At 40.2% G+C, this 14,406-nt stretch overlaps 1 protein-coding gene across 3 annotated transcripts in view; it reads right to left on the reverse strand.

Annotated features, from left to right (window-relative positions):
• The window catches only part of ablim3 (actin binding LIM protein family, member 3), a 47,342-nt gene extending 37,185 nt beyond the window's left edge, over window positions 1-10,157 (reverse strand). For all 3 annotated transcript variants that reach the window (XM_087848301.1, XM_087848299.1, XM_087848298.1), the window contains exon 1: window positions 9,677-10,157. In XM_087848301.1, coding sequence (XP_087704427.1) covers window positions 9,677-9,689 — 13 coding nt within the window. In that variant the 5' untranslated portion in view covers window positions 9,690-10,157. The remainder of the gene's footprint in view (window positions 1-9,676) is intronic.
• Window positions 10,158-14,406: the final 4,249 nt, after the last annotated feature.

Genomic DNA, 14,406 nt, shown 5'->3' on the forward strand with positions numbered 1-14,406 from the left:
ATATATATATATATATATATATAAGGGGTGCAACAATACTCGTATCGATATTGAACCGTTCGATACAGTGCTTTCGGTTGGGTACGCACGTGTATCGAACAATACAAAATTTTTAATTTATTTTATCAACTTTCCTTCTGACGATGCTGTCTGTGTTGAGAGCTCAGTGGATCTGCGCTCGACAGTGCAGCCTAGGCGGAGTAGTGGAACGCAGATTCACTGAGCGCAGGGCAAGCTAGCAAGACAGAAGTTAAGCTCTCATTGCAACATGGCAAATTGAACCTCCCCCACCCTCATTCAGATGTGGCGTTTGGAACTATTTTGGTCTTCATGTGAAGTATGACCCTGAAGGTAAGCGCGTCATGGACAAAAGTAAAACAGTATGTCGGATGTGCCACACAATGCTCAATTACATTGGTGGGAACTAGTGCGTTAGCGCAGTTAGCTCGTTAACGTGTTGGCCGTCCAGCCCCACGCACGGGGCGATCCGTGGTAGCTCGTTAACAGAGATTTGCCGTGTTGTGGCATTAACGTCATTTCAACAAGATTAACGCTGACAGCACTAGTGGGAACACAACAAATATGACTGCACATTTACTCCGACATCATCCTTGTGCAAAGACAAGTGGAAGCAGACAAAAACAACAAGCACGCATGCTACAAACTTTACCCGAGTCATTTAGACAGCCGTTAGCACATGATTCTCCGTATGGGGAGATGATATGTTTAATATGCTGCTGAGAATATAGCCCAGAAGAAGCGTATAGTATAGCTTTTATTTTGGAAAGAGCCATTTCTCTGTAATAAACTCTCTTTTCCAAAGATGAGTGATTCCTCAATCAGATATATGCTGTTGTTTCAGCAATATTAAATTTAAAAACTGTACTTTTGAGTTAAAACACATATTTATAATTTTAGTAAATGACAAATTGAAAAGGCATGAACATTTTTTTTGTATCAAAAAAATATCAAACTGTGACACCAAAGTATCGAACCGAACCGAACCGTGAATCGTATCGTACCGTATCGTATCGTTGCACTCCTAATATATATATATATATGTGTGTGTGTGTGTGTGTGTGTGCATTAACCTGCATGGACATGTTGCCGTCATTCCTGCCATTTTGTAATACTATTTCTTGATTTTATAAATTCTTGCCCTCTTAAACTAAATTTAATCAACTTCCCCCTGGGATTAATAAAGTATTCTGATTCTAATATGCAGTATAAACGGAGCCTGGTATGAGTTCAAGCAGGCCAGGGAATCAAGCTCAGCTGCAATCGCAGCAGATGATCTTTTCTCAAAATTACATAGTAATGCAGTTTGATATTGCCATTGTCAGTCACACAAATGTGATTCAGAGAAACTATACAGTATCCACAATATCTTCTTTAATCAGCATAATAATACTTCTGTTAATGGGTGAAAGATATAACGCGGCTTTTCATTTTCAAATGTTATCTGAGGAGAGAGTACATTACAGACTCCACTGTGTGCAGTACAAACAATAAGATCAGTGTGTAGCTCTGTCAACACTTGCTCTGAAGCTGTGAGGTCTGACACCTATGTAAGCTTGGTAAGCTCCAGGCTTTCTCTCTCACTGTCTCTATTTTTCACACAGTTATACGGGATGACACACACAAACATATACACACACACATATAGACACGCACACACACACACATACACTGCTGTGTCAGTAGAGAAAGCGAGATGGATCCCCTTACCTCATTATACCTTACATGTCAGACTCCTGCAAGCCCAATAGCTATTTCACACAGTCAGGAAAGCACGTTCACACAGAAAGCCTTAAGAGTATTGGAATAAATGCGAACACAAGGAAAAAAGGTTGAAATATTATATTAACTGAATCTTGGGCTATTAAGGGCTCTTTAAAGGTCCATCTTCTCCTCTGGGTTGTAAACACACTTGAATCCACAGCCAAAGAAATGGATAATGGACAACCAGTCACTTATTTATCTCTATCTTTCAAAGGAGTATGAGAGGTCATACTCTCTGTGGAAGGGGTATAATGGCTGGGTAACCAGCTGGCCTTGACTACCTGAATAGCTAAGTGAAGGATTGCGCTGCTAAAGTCAAAGCAGCAGCAGCATATGGGCTGCCGTGACAGTGCTACCGATTCCATTTCACCGAGTGAATCCCAAAGGGCTGGCATCACTTAAACAGTCTAAGGGCCTTGCACATCTCAAAGTCTGAGCTCTCCTTGCGTGCCTCGAAGTTGACAACAGGATATTCACTGTGCATGTGAACACGAGGACGTGCATGTATGCATAACTGTAGCTGTGTATTTTCTCACTCTGGACAGGGTTGTGGGCACTGGAAATATGCAAGCATATTTTTCCCACTCCCCACCTCCCACACTGGAGCCTCTGTAAATCCATAACTTTCCTCACAATGTTGGCAGCACTAACCTGACTGATAAGTGCAAAGGCGATGGTTCAAACAATAGCACTTCCGTAAAACTATCTCTTTTTTGTCTTTTTAGGTTTTTTTTATTAATGTAAAAAACGACTATTCATTAACACTGTTCCCAGCAGGAGGACATGAGAGATGATGGGAACCAACGGCAGAACATGTAAGCCCGTGCCAACACCTGTAAAAGACAGAGTATTTACTTACAGGTCTGACCTTCTTAATCTGGGCCAGAACAAACCTCTGGCACACAACACAGGTAGGTAACATTGTACAAAAATTAACAATGTAGCTCAAATCTGACTGTGGTAAGGAATGGCAGTTATCAACAGGTACTTAAATTATAGGCAGGGGTGAGGTAAATGACAAGAATTTTTTTCAAACGCTCAACAAGTCTGTTTTAATGATCCAGGTGCTTGTTTAACCTCTTGAATGTCTGTGACAGAAAGAGAAAGACAGCCGAGGATCCAGGTCCAAAAGAAGCTCAGGAGCCGAAGTATTATGTAACTCTATCTAATTGTGTCAACACGCTCACTCTCATTAACTGCAGCAAAGCTCTCCTCCAAACCCCTTATAGGCACCTCTCTAACAATCCTCCTTCCTCTCCCCTAGTGAGGTGTTGAGTCGTTCTTCGAAATTATGGCCACCAGACTACCAGTTTAATCCACTGACTCCAAATCATTTGAGAGTAGCCTGGAAGAATACAGCCTTTGGTAACAGGTGATAACAACAGGGCTTTGGTCAGAGAGGCAGACAACATCCCCAGGGACTGAGAGGTTGCTGCTATTTCTACCCCTGACCTGACAGCCCCAGGGAAAGACATGCTGTGGGTTCAGTCATGAGGGATGTTGGGTAGCAATGAGAAAAAGAATAGGACATTCTAAGCGAGCCAATACAAAGACCTTTAGGAATTAAGATGAATTATTAAAAGGAAAAGAACTGCTTTGCAATCTGTGATTACTTTCCAAAGCTTTTTCTTTGGTTTTCAAAAACTTAAATTTCATTTTTGAATTCTAACAAATTTAAATTGATCTCTACTAAACAAAGACCACAAGCACAAGACTTAAATCAAGGTGAATTCATTACAGAGAGAAACTTATTTGGTAGTCATCTTAAAATTTTTATTTTTATTGTTTAAAATCCATAGCATAGTAACTGCAGTTTGAGAAGTTTGCAAAAAGACTTGACTGACAGTCATTTTGATGCAAAACCATCAACTTGTAGTTTAGCAACACAGCTGTGGTGTCTGGTAAGGTAGCAGATAATCTATCAGAAGCTGTGAGAATCTCATCCATAATTTTTCAGCAGGCATCTTCCTGGACAATTTGACAGCTGGTAGCAAAACATCAATGCCTAATGTCGCACATGTATCTGGGTGACAACTCAAACCCTTTAGAGAAAACTGCTGATGAATTTTTCAAATTCTGTTTTTTGTCGTTTTCTGATCCAGACACTAAATCCTCTTATAAAACTCTAAAGTGCCATGAAATCCAAGCGGCAACCAGCAATGCCAAAAGTTGAAGCCACTTGAGAAGTACGGCAGCTAGATGCTGGCTCTAAAAGACTCGCTTTGTTGAAATGACTGGGAAAAACCCCAACTTCTCTATGAATTATATTAGCTTTTGTTTTCTACAAGCCTGAAGTCACATGTGTGTCTTGGTGACAAATTTTAAAAAGCATTATTTGATCAAGAACAAAATACTCAGCCTAGGTCCAGCTATTGTTACTGTCTATACAGGCTGAAGAATAAAACCACAAGCATAGATATTGAAAAAATGTTATTGATACCAGTGTTATTATCAGTTCTGCTCATGGGTTCTGCTCATTCTTTATCGATTGCCTTAACGATACAACCAGGAAAAGAGTAGGCCTACAGAGGTTTTCATTGTCCAAGTATGAAAACAGTGTAAAAACAGAGTACAAATAAGGACTTCAGATGACTCAAGTGTACAAACATTTGACTGCCATGAGCTCCATGTTATTCCTTTGCAATGTGAAACAATCGGAAAAAAAGATCCCAGAACTGATGTAGTTAGGATACTGACGTACTGAAAGGTTGTTTTTTTTAAACTGTTTACTGAAACCTTTTCCAGTTATAGTTATATAATGGACATGGACATAATGTCTAGACTCTTAGCTTTCATTTTAGTGTATCCACATTTAAATTGGATGAAGAGTTTACAAGTTTCAGGTCTTTAACATGTGCCGTTTATTTAAAGGGACCAAAGATGACTGGACAAAAAGACTCAAAGGCTATTTCATGACCAGATTTGGGTAATTCCTTCATTATGTCATTATCAATTAGGCAAATAAAAGGTCTGGAGTTGACTTAAGGTGCAGTGCTTGCATTTGGAAGATTTTGCTGTAAACCGACAACATGCGGTCATGCAAGTGAAACAAGCCGTCCTAAAGCTGCGAAAACAGAAAAAACCCATATGAGAAATTGCTGCAATATTAGGAGTTGTGAAATCTAAAGTTTGGTACATCCTGAGAAAGAAAGACAGCACTGCTGAACTCAGCAATGCAAAAAGACCTGGACGTCCACAAAAGACAACAGTGGTGGATGATCGCAGAATCATTTCCATGGTGATGAGAAACCCCTTCATAACAGCCAACCAAGTGACCAACAACACTCTCCAGGAGGAGAGGTGTATCGATATCCATGTCCGCCATAAATTCAAGACTGCATGAAAGTAAATACAGAGGGTTCACTGCAAGATGCAAGCCACTCATAAGCCTCAAGAATAGAAAAGCTAGATGGACGTTGCTAAAAAAGCATATAAAAAAGCCAGCACAATTCTAGAAAAACATTCCTTGGACAAGACCAAGACCAACCTCTACCAGAATGATGGCAAGAAATAAGTATGGAGAAAGCGTGGAACAGCTCCTGATCCAAAGCATATCATATTATCTCTAAAACATGGTGACGGCAGTGCCATGGCTTGGGTGTACATGGCTGCCAATGGCACTGGGACACTAGTGTTTATTGATGATGTGACACAGGACAGAAGCAGTCGAATGAATTCTGAGGTATTCAGAGACATAGCGTCTTCTTAAATCCAGCTAAATGCAGTCAAATTGATTGGGCGACGTCTCATAATACAGATGGACAATGATCCAAAACATAGAGCAAAAGCTGTTTATTAAAGCAAAGAAGTGGAATATTCTTGAATTGCCAAGTCAGCCATGCATTTCACTTGTTGAAGACCAAACTTTGTACAAAAAGGCCCATAAACAAAGACTTGAAGAAAGTCTTGGTTTCTCTAATGTTCAAAGATTACACAGTAATGTATAGCAAGGAAACATGTGTCAGATGATCAAAAAAGTTTGTTATCTGATAATAATCTTAACAGTTAATCAACTTGTGAGTGCAACACCACATAAATATAAGCAATGGTTTTGTAATTCTGATATATAATTTCACAACAAAGCAACATCATATCTTCCGTGTCTGTGATCTAAACAGGCCAGTGGTCAGGTTTTTCCATGCCTTCCCCCATCCCCTGTCTTTATATCCCCTTTGGGTAGGAGCATTTATCAGAGCAATGGTAGTGTCCAATTGTATCACAAACATCCTGCTGCTCCACAGAGTGAGAAGGGTCAGGTCGCTACTGACAGTCTGAATAATCACTCAGTCCTACCAGAAGCCAAGGTCGTGGAGACGGCATCCTTGAGGACAGAACAGCAGTCTGGCTCGAGAGAGTCTACTGATTAAACTGTGCAATGAAATGAACTGAGCACTTACAGTTTAAGATAAAACAAATGCTAAATGTTATTATTATGATTTGAAAGTGGCTTTTACTACTGTAAAAAAAGAAAAAAAAAGAAAAAAAAAACCCTCACCTATAAGCAGCAACAATGGCCTCCGCTGCAAATTAACAACAAAAAACATGTGCTCGATTTTAATGTCGGCCTGTAAGAAAAACACACCAGTTGTATGTGATTACTGCATATGAATATTCATCAGTCTATACCAGCATCTGTGTTTGCATCTGTGCGTCTTTGTTCTCTGTGTTATTATAATAAGGCATTTTGTATCGAGAGGGAAAATAGCGTTTGGACTGTTCACCACATGACACGGCTCTTCTCCTCCTTCACTAGCCCTGCTCCAGTAGATGCTACACATAAAACCAGGAAAACAATGAACAGTAAATAAAACAGCAAAATAAACAATTAATGTAGTAATAAATCAATTAATTATCCTAATTAACATAATTATTAATTAGCTTAATGTTCCTGGGCCCAATAAGGATAGCATCTGGCAGCAGGTCATTTATGGATGACCCTCAAGTGTCAAATGAGCTGCTCATCTGTAAAGTCATCTTTCACTGATTGCCTGTTTCGTATTCTATTTTATTTCATATTGAAACTATAAATAAGCAACTTCTTATATAACTAAACGTAAAATTTGGCTAAAGCTAACGCAAATCAAATTGTGTTTAAAGAAGAGCGATTTTTCCTCAGATTTTCTTGATCTAATCAGATCTGCTTGCTTGATTCTGCACTTTAGGATGCACATCTCAAGCAAATCCCTGCAGACAACATCTATATCACTCTCCTCTTAATTTATTATGCTAGCATTTTCCAATAAGCATTCGTTAGACAGTACAGCTGATGCTCATTAGGCAGGTATTTGGTGTTTTAGCACTACTGGTCCACCTTTGACCTCATGGTGGCACAAGCTAGTCATTAGAATATAATGTATGGGAACATGAATATTTGCATCAAATTTCATTTCCATGTGACTAGAAGAGCAGCAACATCATTATCAGATATTGGCCTGACACTAGCTCAAATAGCTGGAAGGAGCATCTGTAAGTACGGGCTGGCTTCTGCAGTCATTTCCATTCTTTGTTATTCTGAGTTACCTAAATCATGTGGCAGCACTGCACTGGCAAACCAGTACATGATGATAGGAGGAAAGCCAGCAGAGCGGGTAGGAGCTAGCAATAATGTTTCAGCAGTTTAGAGAGGTTCAGGTTTCATTCCAACAAGTCTCTTTGGTTGTTATTTGTGACTTTGCTGTATTTTTAAAGCATTTGCACAAGACTAAATAATAAATCCAAATGGTCAACATATTGGAAACTGCTGCTATAACATTTAAACCATATGTGTTATTTTTCATGAGACACAATACAACTTTTTTTTAAGTTAAGACGGCCAAAGAGGAAACATTTTTACCGTCCCCATATGCTGCACTATGCAGCTACGGTCTTCTGAATGCACTTTGTTAAATAGCCTTAGAATTTTTCTCTACATAAAGACAGAGAGCAAGGAGGAGACATGTCAGAGCTGCCTGTGATGTATGGCTCTGCAGATCCCCTCAGGTCCTTGAGCTCCATGATCAGTATATTGATCAACATGTGTTTTATCAGTCCCCTAAAACACACTAACTGTCTGGAGCCAATTCTGCAAAAACAACTCAGAATCTGTCATCATAGCTACCCACATACTTTCTTTATATCTAATTATTGAAAAACAAGGCTCCTTCTGCAAGAAATGTACCTCCCGTGCCCAGGGTACTGCACCGTCTGTCAGCCACATGGAAAATAAGACCAGACCAGACGAGACACACTCACGCACGTACAAAAAACTGGTGACCATGACAGACAGAAGGACCAGAAGATGAAGACAGACTATCAGAGCTGTGTGTAATTACTCTATGTGCGTCGATAGCTCCTGGGCAATAGCACCCAGTGCAGCGGAACAACTGCACACAGCACAGCCTAACAGGCCCGTTCATGTCTAAACCTTAAAAGTGTTGAAAGCAGAAGGAAACACATGTTTGACTGACTGAAGGAGAGGAGAGAAGAGGACATGTTCATGTTTGCTTTGTTTCGACGCCTAAAGCCAGAGCAGAGACACATGTCACACCACCATCTGCCTGCTGTGTCATCGCTAGCACACACAAACACACACACAAACAAACACTTTTAAATTCTGACACATCAAACACCACATGTTGGCATGTTGTTCCTGCGCGTGTTTGTGTGTAAACCTGTAGGAGCTCACGCTATTAACTCACAGGAGCTTTTGGACAGCTCTTCACATGTTGGCCGCGTGTGCTCCTCCCCCTCCCCCTGTGTCAGCTGAGAAAAGCATTCTGAAGCTTAACAAAGGAATTATAGTCATTTACTCAGACCACAAGAAGCTGCCACATCACTCCTGGCACGGACGGCAAAGGCACCGGGCTGTCAGGCAAGACTCTGTGCCACAGAGTTAAGAGCACTGGATGAATAATGTAGTGCCACACAATGACAGGCTCGATTATGAATGATGCAGTAATACCACAGGGTGGACAGGAAGCGCCTGACACCATCAGTTCACGGAGCACCTGGTGCACATCAACTTCAAGAGGCCTTACTGACAGCTAAGGGGCGGGGGTGGAGTGGGGTGGGGTGGTGGTGGAATTTTCTTTTAAAGTTAACCTTGAGATCCACACGCGGTCTGACTTGTAAACAAAACAAATACACATTACCCTACAAGCCCTACGGGGAAAGCCCTGATTCAGCTGACAGAGGATCAGGGTCAGAGTCAGGTGATACAAGGTCAGCTTAGCATCATGGCTGTCCCAGAGCCATTCTGAGGTAAGTATGACAGGAGCCCCCGAGGCTGACAGATACACAACTAAAGTCCCAAACGCTCAGCTTAGGAACTTTCAACCAAAGGCCTTACTGATCCTGTGAGGAATGTGTCAGTAAGGAGCAGGTGGATTTTTAAAAAGAAGAAGAAGCAACAGCTGGAGGCTTGGGTGTTCCCTCAAGAGTGATGGGAAGGAGGATGAGGAGGGGGAGAAGAAGATGAAAGAGAGGAAGTGAAAGAAGTGAGTGAAGGCCCCAGAAAACAACTGTTATGTGGATGAAGAATTTCAAAAATGCTCCTCATTGGATGAACTCAGGGCAAATGCCACTCTGACCTCCAGATATACTTAGCTCTAATCTCTAAACCTGCTCCAAGTCTATTATAAGGACTTGGCACCCACAGTCACACTGGTGTGTGTGTGTGTTTGTATGTTTTTGTGTTTTGTTTTGTTTTTCCTTAATGCAAAAATGCTAATTTCCTATTTTTATTACATTAAATTGCAAGTCATCCTTATTTTAAAATGTTTATTATTTATAATAAATAATTGAGCAAACGTGACATAGTCTAGACTACTATTGTTCTATGGCACTTCTCTCGGCTCTCACCTACATAAATCGTCCCTGCGCTTCAAGTGGAGAGGTGGAGCGCACATTCACTTACCACTGGAACTCATGATGCCCAATCGGTTGTTATCCAAAACAAAGCGGCTTCGTCAGAAAATAATCCCATAAAGCACGAGGAATTCCTCAGTTTCGGCAGTTTTACTCCTTCGCAATTTTGAAATAATATTATTGATAATAATAAAATTAATAATAATAATAATAATCCACTAAACGCAAATGATGCTTCTCACTCCCAGCAGCACTGCTTCCAGTCAATTTCTCAGAAGAAGAAGGTGGGCATAGAGGGGTACAAAAATATAAGAAAAAAGAAACAGAAGGTAGGATAATACCCGTACTCAGCTACAACATCCAAATAAAACTCCCGCTCTTGCTGTGTGAACGTCGGCTGTCTTTATTATTATTATTTTCTTTCTTCTTCTTCTTTTTTCTTTTTTCCCCAAAGACGCCAGTGACAACACACAATGCTGCTCACACGGATTCCACCTTCACATTTTCGCTCCCGGTTGATCCCAGCTCCGCCGCGCTCCCCTGGCGTGTCATCGTGCGCCTTTCACGCGCTGTAAACACAGCCTCCCTATATATTTTTCCGTTTGCGGTTTTCAAAATAAAGCAAACACGTTTGCGTGTTAGCATGTGAACGTTGCGTGAAAAGCAAGGAAAAACAACGATTTTGGTATATCTGAAATTAAAATATTAGCCCACAAAAGACATGCATGCAACTCGAATATCATTGATAAACGCTGACAACTTAGACCTAAATCGAGGTTTCAGCGATAATAGTCTTTGATCATATATATTTTTATAATAAGCTAACACTAAGTTAGTATTTAATTTAGATTTTGATTTGAAATATCTATTTAAGTGGTAGCTAATTCAATGCACCATTAAAGCAAAACCTGCATTAAACCAGAACCTGGCTACAAAACATTCCCATTCCCAACTGTACGTTATTACTGTGTTTTCAAGGTATTAAGTACGTGACTTGAACTAAAATGTTAAGCCCCACATAAAAAAGAAGTAATACTTTTGTAATTCTAATGTAACTTTTTCCCACAAGCTCAGTCCTTTCTCGAATAATATTAGGCTTTAGGCTGAATATCATAACAGTCTATATATATATATATATATATATATATATATATATATATATATATAACATTTACATATATATATATATATATATATATATATGAAAGTGTCACTGACGATTTCTGAAAGCTCAGGCTTTATGGTTATCAAAACTGATTTTTTATGAAAGTAGAGTAAAGTCATTTCCGGTACTGCTCCGGGTTTCTGAGCCCAACTTGACAGCGCTCTTTTTTCTATCCTAGGTTAACGACGTCACTCTGGGCTGCTGTGAGCGCTTTGGGGATACTATACCCTACATCACTCTGCAATAAGTGATACGTGTTCACAAGTCCTTCCGTTTAAGTCGATTTCCAAAGCAAAGGAAGACTGACTGAAAGATGAGAATTTTAGATTCATTTGCAAAGCCACCTTGAATTGAAACTGGGCCGGAACACATTTGTCACTTTTCAAGAGATGCATGTAATATTTAAAACAAAATTATTTAGAGAAGGTCGAGAGCGTTCATAAAACCACTTTGTTGTTTTTGCAGTGCTGGGCTGGGCTTGTTGCTAAAACTGATATGACACCGCCCTCTTCTGGAAAATCGACGTAAGCAAATAAATTAATTGGATTATTTATGGTGAACCCGCTGCTGAGGCCATGTTAATTTAGAAACTGTGGACGGATTTGTTTCCACGGTTTTACCTGCGGAATCACAGCAATTGCCTTAAAAGGCATGAGCTAGTTCTCCCACGAGATTAAAAGCTGCGCTGCCTTTATGGCTCAGTGATATTTCTTCACCAGGTCCACTGGCATCAACGTGGAAAGATTTCAATCTTAGAGCTCGCGTGAAACACCCATCCGCTGTTTCCCATGGTATGAGCCAGTAGCCATAAGGAAACAATTGAAGTTCGCTAAAAGGTAACGCCTGGCCAATTTAAGGGATTAACAATTACATAAATAACAAGTGGTTTATTAAACTTGAAGATAAAAAAGAAGGTAACGCTGTGATAAAGAAAATTCTATATTTATTTCGGTTAGGGAGACAGAAGATAAAATTTCTGCTGTCAGATTTTTAAATGTGTTCCTTTAGAATGGGATGTTAAATACAAGGCCTGGGAGCAAGAATCGGCCTTGCACAGAGTCAATCCTGCCCAATGGATATCTTCGAAAACAGGGAAGGAGAGCATAAATGTTTTGCTTTTAAATGTATAAGTTTTACAGCTTTTCCTGCAGATAAAGAAATCCCCATAGTCATTCATACTACACCAGACAGATAAACAATGAAATAATTAAAAAACAATTCCTGTTTTTTCACTGTGAGTTATAAAAATGTCTTTTGTGTGTGTGTGTTCATTTTGTTTTTACAGTTTTCTATTTAGCAATTAATTTTAACAAAAACTAAACATTAATGATATATACTTTGTGACAACCATCCCGATAGTGGGATAATTTCTCGCATGGTGTAGGGTTGTTTGTCCCTATAGTTATCACTATAACTCGGAAAAAAATAAAAGTTGATATTTTTTTGGGATCTTCATTTTGCTAGGATTCATCTAGCACCCCTGTGCCTCAGAGTCATGATACAAAGAGTCATACTTCCAGCAGTACAATCTTTGCAAGACCAGTTGTGGAAGACAATACACTGAAGCCATATTCCGTGGGCTGGTTATTGAAGTATGGCTCAACAAAAGCCATTGTACCAACACGGAAACAAATAACAAAACAAAACAAAAACCTTTACATGCTTAGCTGCAAAAACATTTCTCATCAGAGACTTGGTTGTCACATGTGTGAAAACCAAGCCCAGGACAAGTGAGACAATCTCCAGCTGACCTCTTGCTACTGGAAAACTGATTCAAATCAAAGATATTCCCTTCAGCTTTTTAATAAGTGTCTGTTTATGTGAGCTTTTAAAAACAACAGGAAAAATTACTCTAACTTCCTCCTTAATAAAGTTTTGTGAGTTTTCCACAAACTGAACACTGCATATTGGACATAAGGTCAGGTCACATGTGTCACATCCACAGAATTCCATAGTGCCCTCTAATGTGGCAGTAACAACCAACGTGACAACCAATTCCAAGTCTACCCTACAGTACAGTCTGGGCAATGGAGCTACCAGAACTTTTTCTGTTATTGCTTACAGCCCACAGAGTCATGCGGATACATTTCTTTCATTTACTACAACAGCTGGACTTTTGTCAAAGCGAGAAAGGCACCTAAAGAAAGCTCCAGCCGATCCAGGAGAGAAGGACAACCGCTGCCTAAGCGAAAACCTGTAGTGATCCCGTATGTGTCAGGAGTATCGGAGCAGTTGAGACGCATTTTTTCTAAACATCGGGTCTCTGTGGCTTTTAAACCCCAAAACACGCTGCGCCAAAAATTGGTCCACCCCAAGGATCGGGTCCCCCGACACAAACAGGGTAACACAGTGTACGCTGTTAAGTGCCAGGAGGATTGCCAGGATTTATACATCGGGGAAACTAAACAACCTCTGGCGAAGCGGATGGCACAACACAGAAAAGCTTCCTCGTCAGGCCAGGACTCTGCAGTCTATTTACACCTACAGGCCAGTGGACACTCTTTCAATGATGAGAATGTACACATCCTGGACAGGGAGGAACGCTGGTTTGAGCGAAGAGTCAAGGAGGCCATTTACGTGAAAAGGGAAAGACCATCTCTGAATCAAGGAGGGGGCCTAAGGGTACATCTTTCGCCATCTTACAATGCTGTGATTGCAGCCATTCCCCAACTCTCTGTGAATGGTACTCATGGCCATTGATCAGTGGTCTTTGATCAGTTGGTTTTATTCAGTGGTTGTTGATCAATGTGCATGAGAATTTGCATAATTATGATTAAAGAACTGACCTCCCAGCCCATTGTTCCTTCACTGGGCTGGTTTCAGTCATTATGCAAATGTACTGTTTATAAGATTTGGGGAAACCTGCAGTCAGCTGAGACTGAAGAAGTCACTTGGATGAGTGACGAAACGTTTCTCCCACAAAACGCTACGTCCAGATGAACAGAATCAACTTTTGGAGATTTACTTTCCTGGATGATTGAGAATGCATCAAGACGTTACTACAACAGCGTTTCCTTATCATGTAGAAAAAGTGGAGAAATACTGTTAAAAGTCTTTTTTCTTATATTGAAACATCTCATGGATTCAATAATTTTTTTTTTTCAATGACATAAAGGGCACTTTCACTGTACACGCGGGTGGCCCAGGATGTAAAATGAGTTCTACATCCCTCATTTAAAACACTTGCAAAGTTAAGTTGCAACTGATTAATCACAGTGCATTTAATCTTGATGAACTCCTAATACTTTTAGTATTTGGTACAGATTGTAAGGTGGTGAACTCATTGCTCTGTCAGCTTATGTGCTGCAAAATGTGTGTGTGTGTGTGTGTGTGTGTGCTGTTTTTATTAACCTTGTCCTTGTGTCCTGAGGAAGCCCTGGTTCTGGAGCCCTTAGGAAGCTGGACAATGGCGGGATGTAAAAGGCGCCTGGCTTTCTTGCTCTCTCTGTGCTGCACAGTCTCACCTCTTCTGGTTCTGGAGCTCACCGATTTTACAAGATGTTCTTTCTTTGCACTTTTAATCTTATTTTCGCCTCACAGTTTCATCGTTGCCTCTTAGTTTCATCTGGGAACTTTGTAAAAACGAAGCATGAATCTCACTGACATATTTATTT

The sequence above is a fragment of the Neolamprologus brichardi genome, chromosome 2 (genome assembly GCF_056152115.1).
Source record: "Neolamprologus brichardi isolate AB-2024 chromosome 2, ASM5615211v1, whole genome shotgun sequence".
Classification (NCBI taxonomy): domain Eukaryota; kingdom Metazoa; phylum Chordata; class Actinopteri; order Cichliformes; family Cichlidae; genus Neolamprologus; species Neolamprologus brichardi.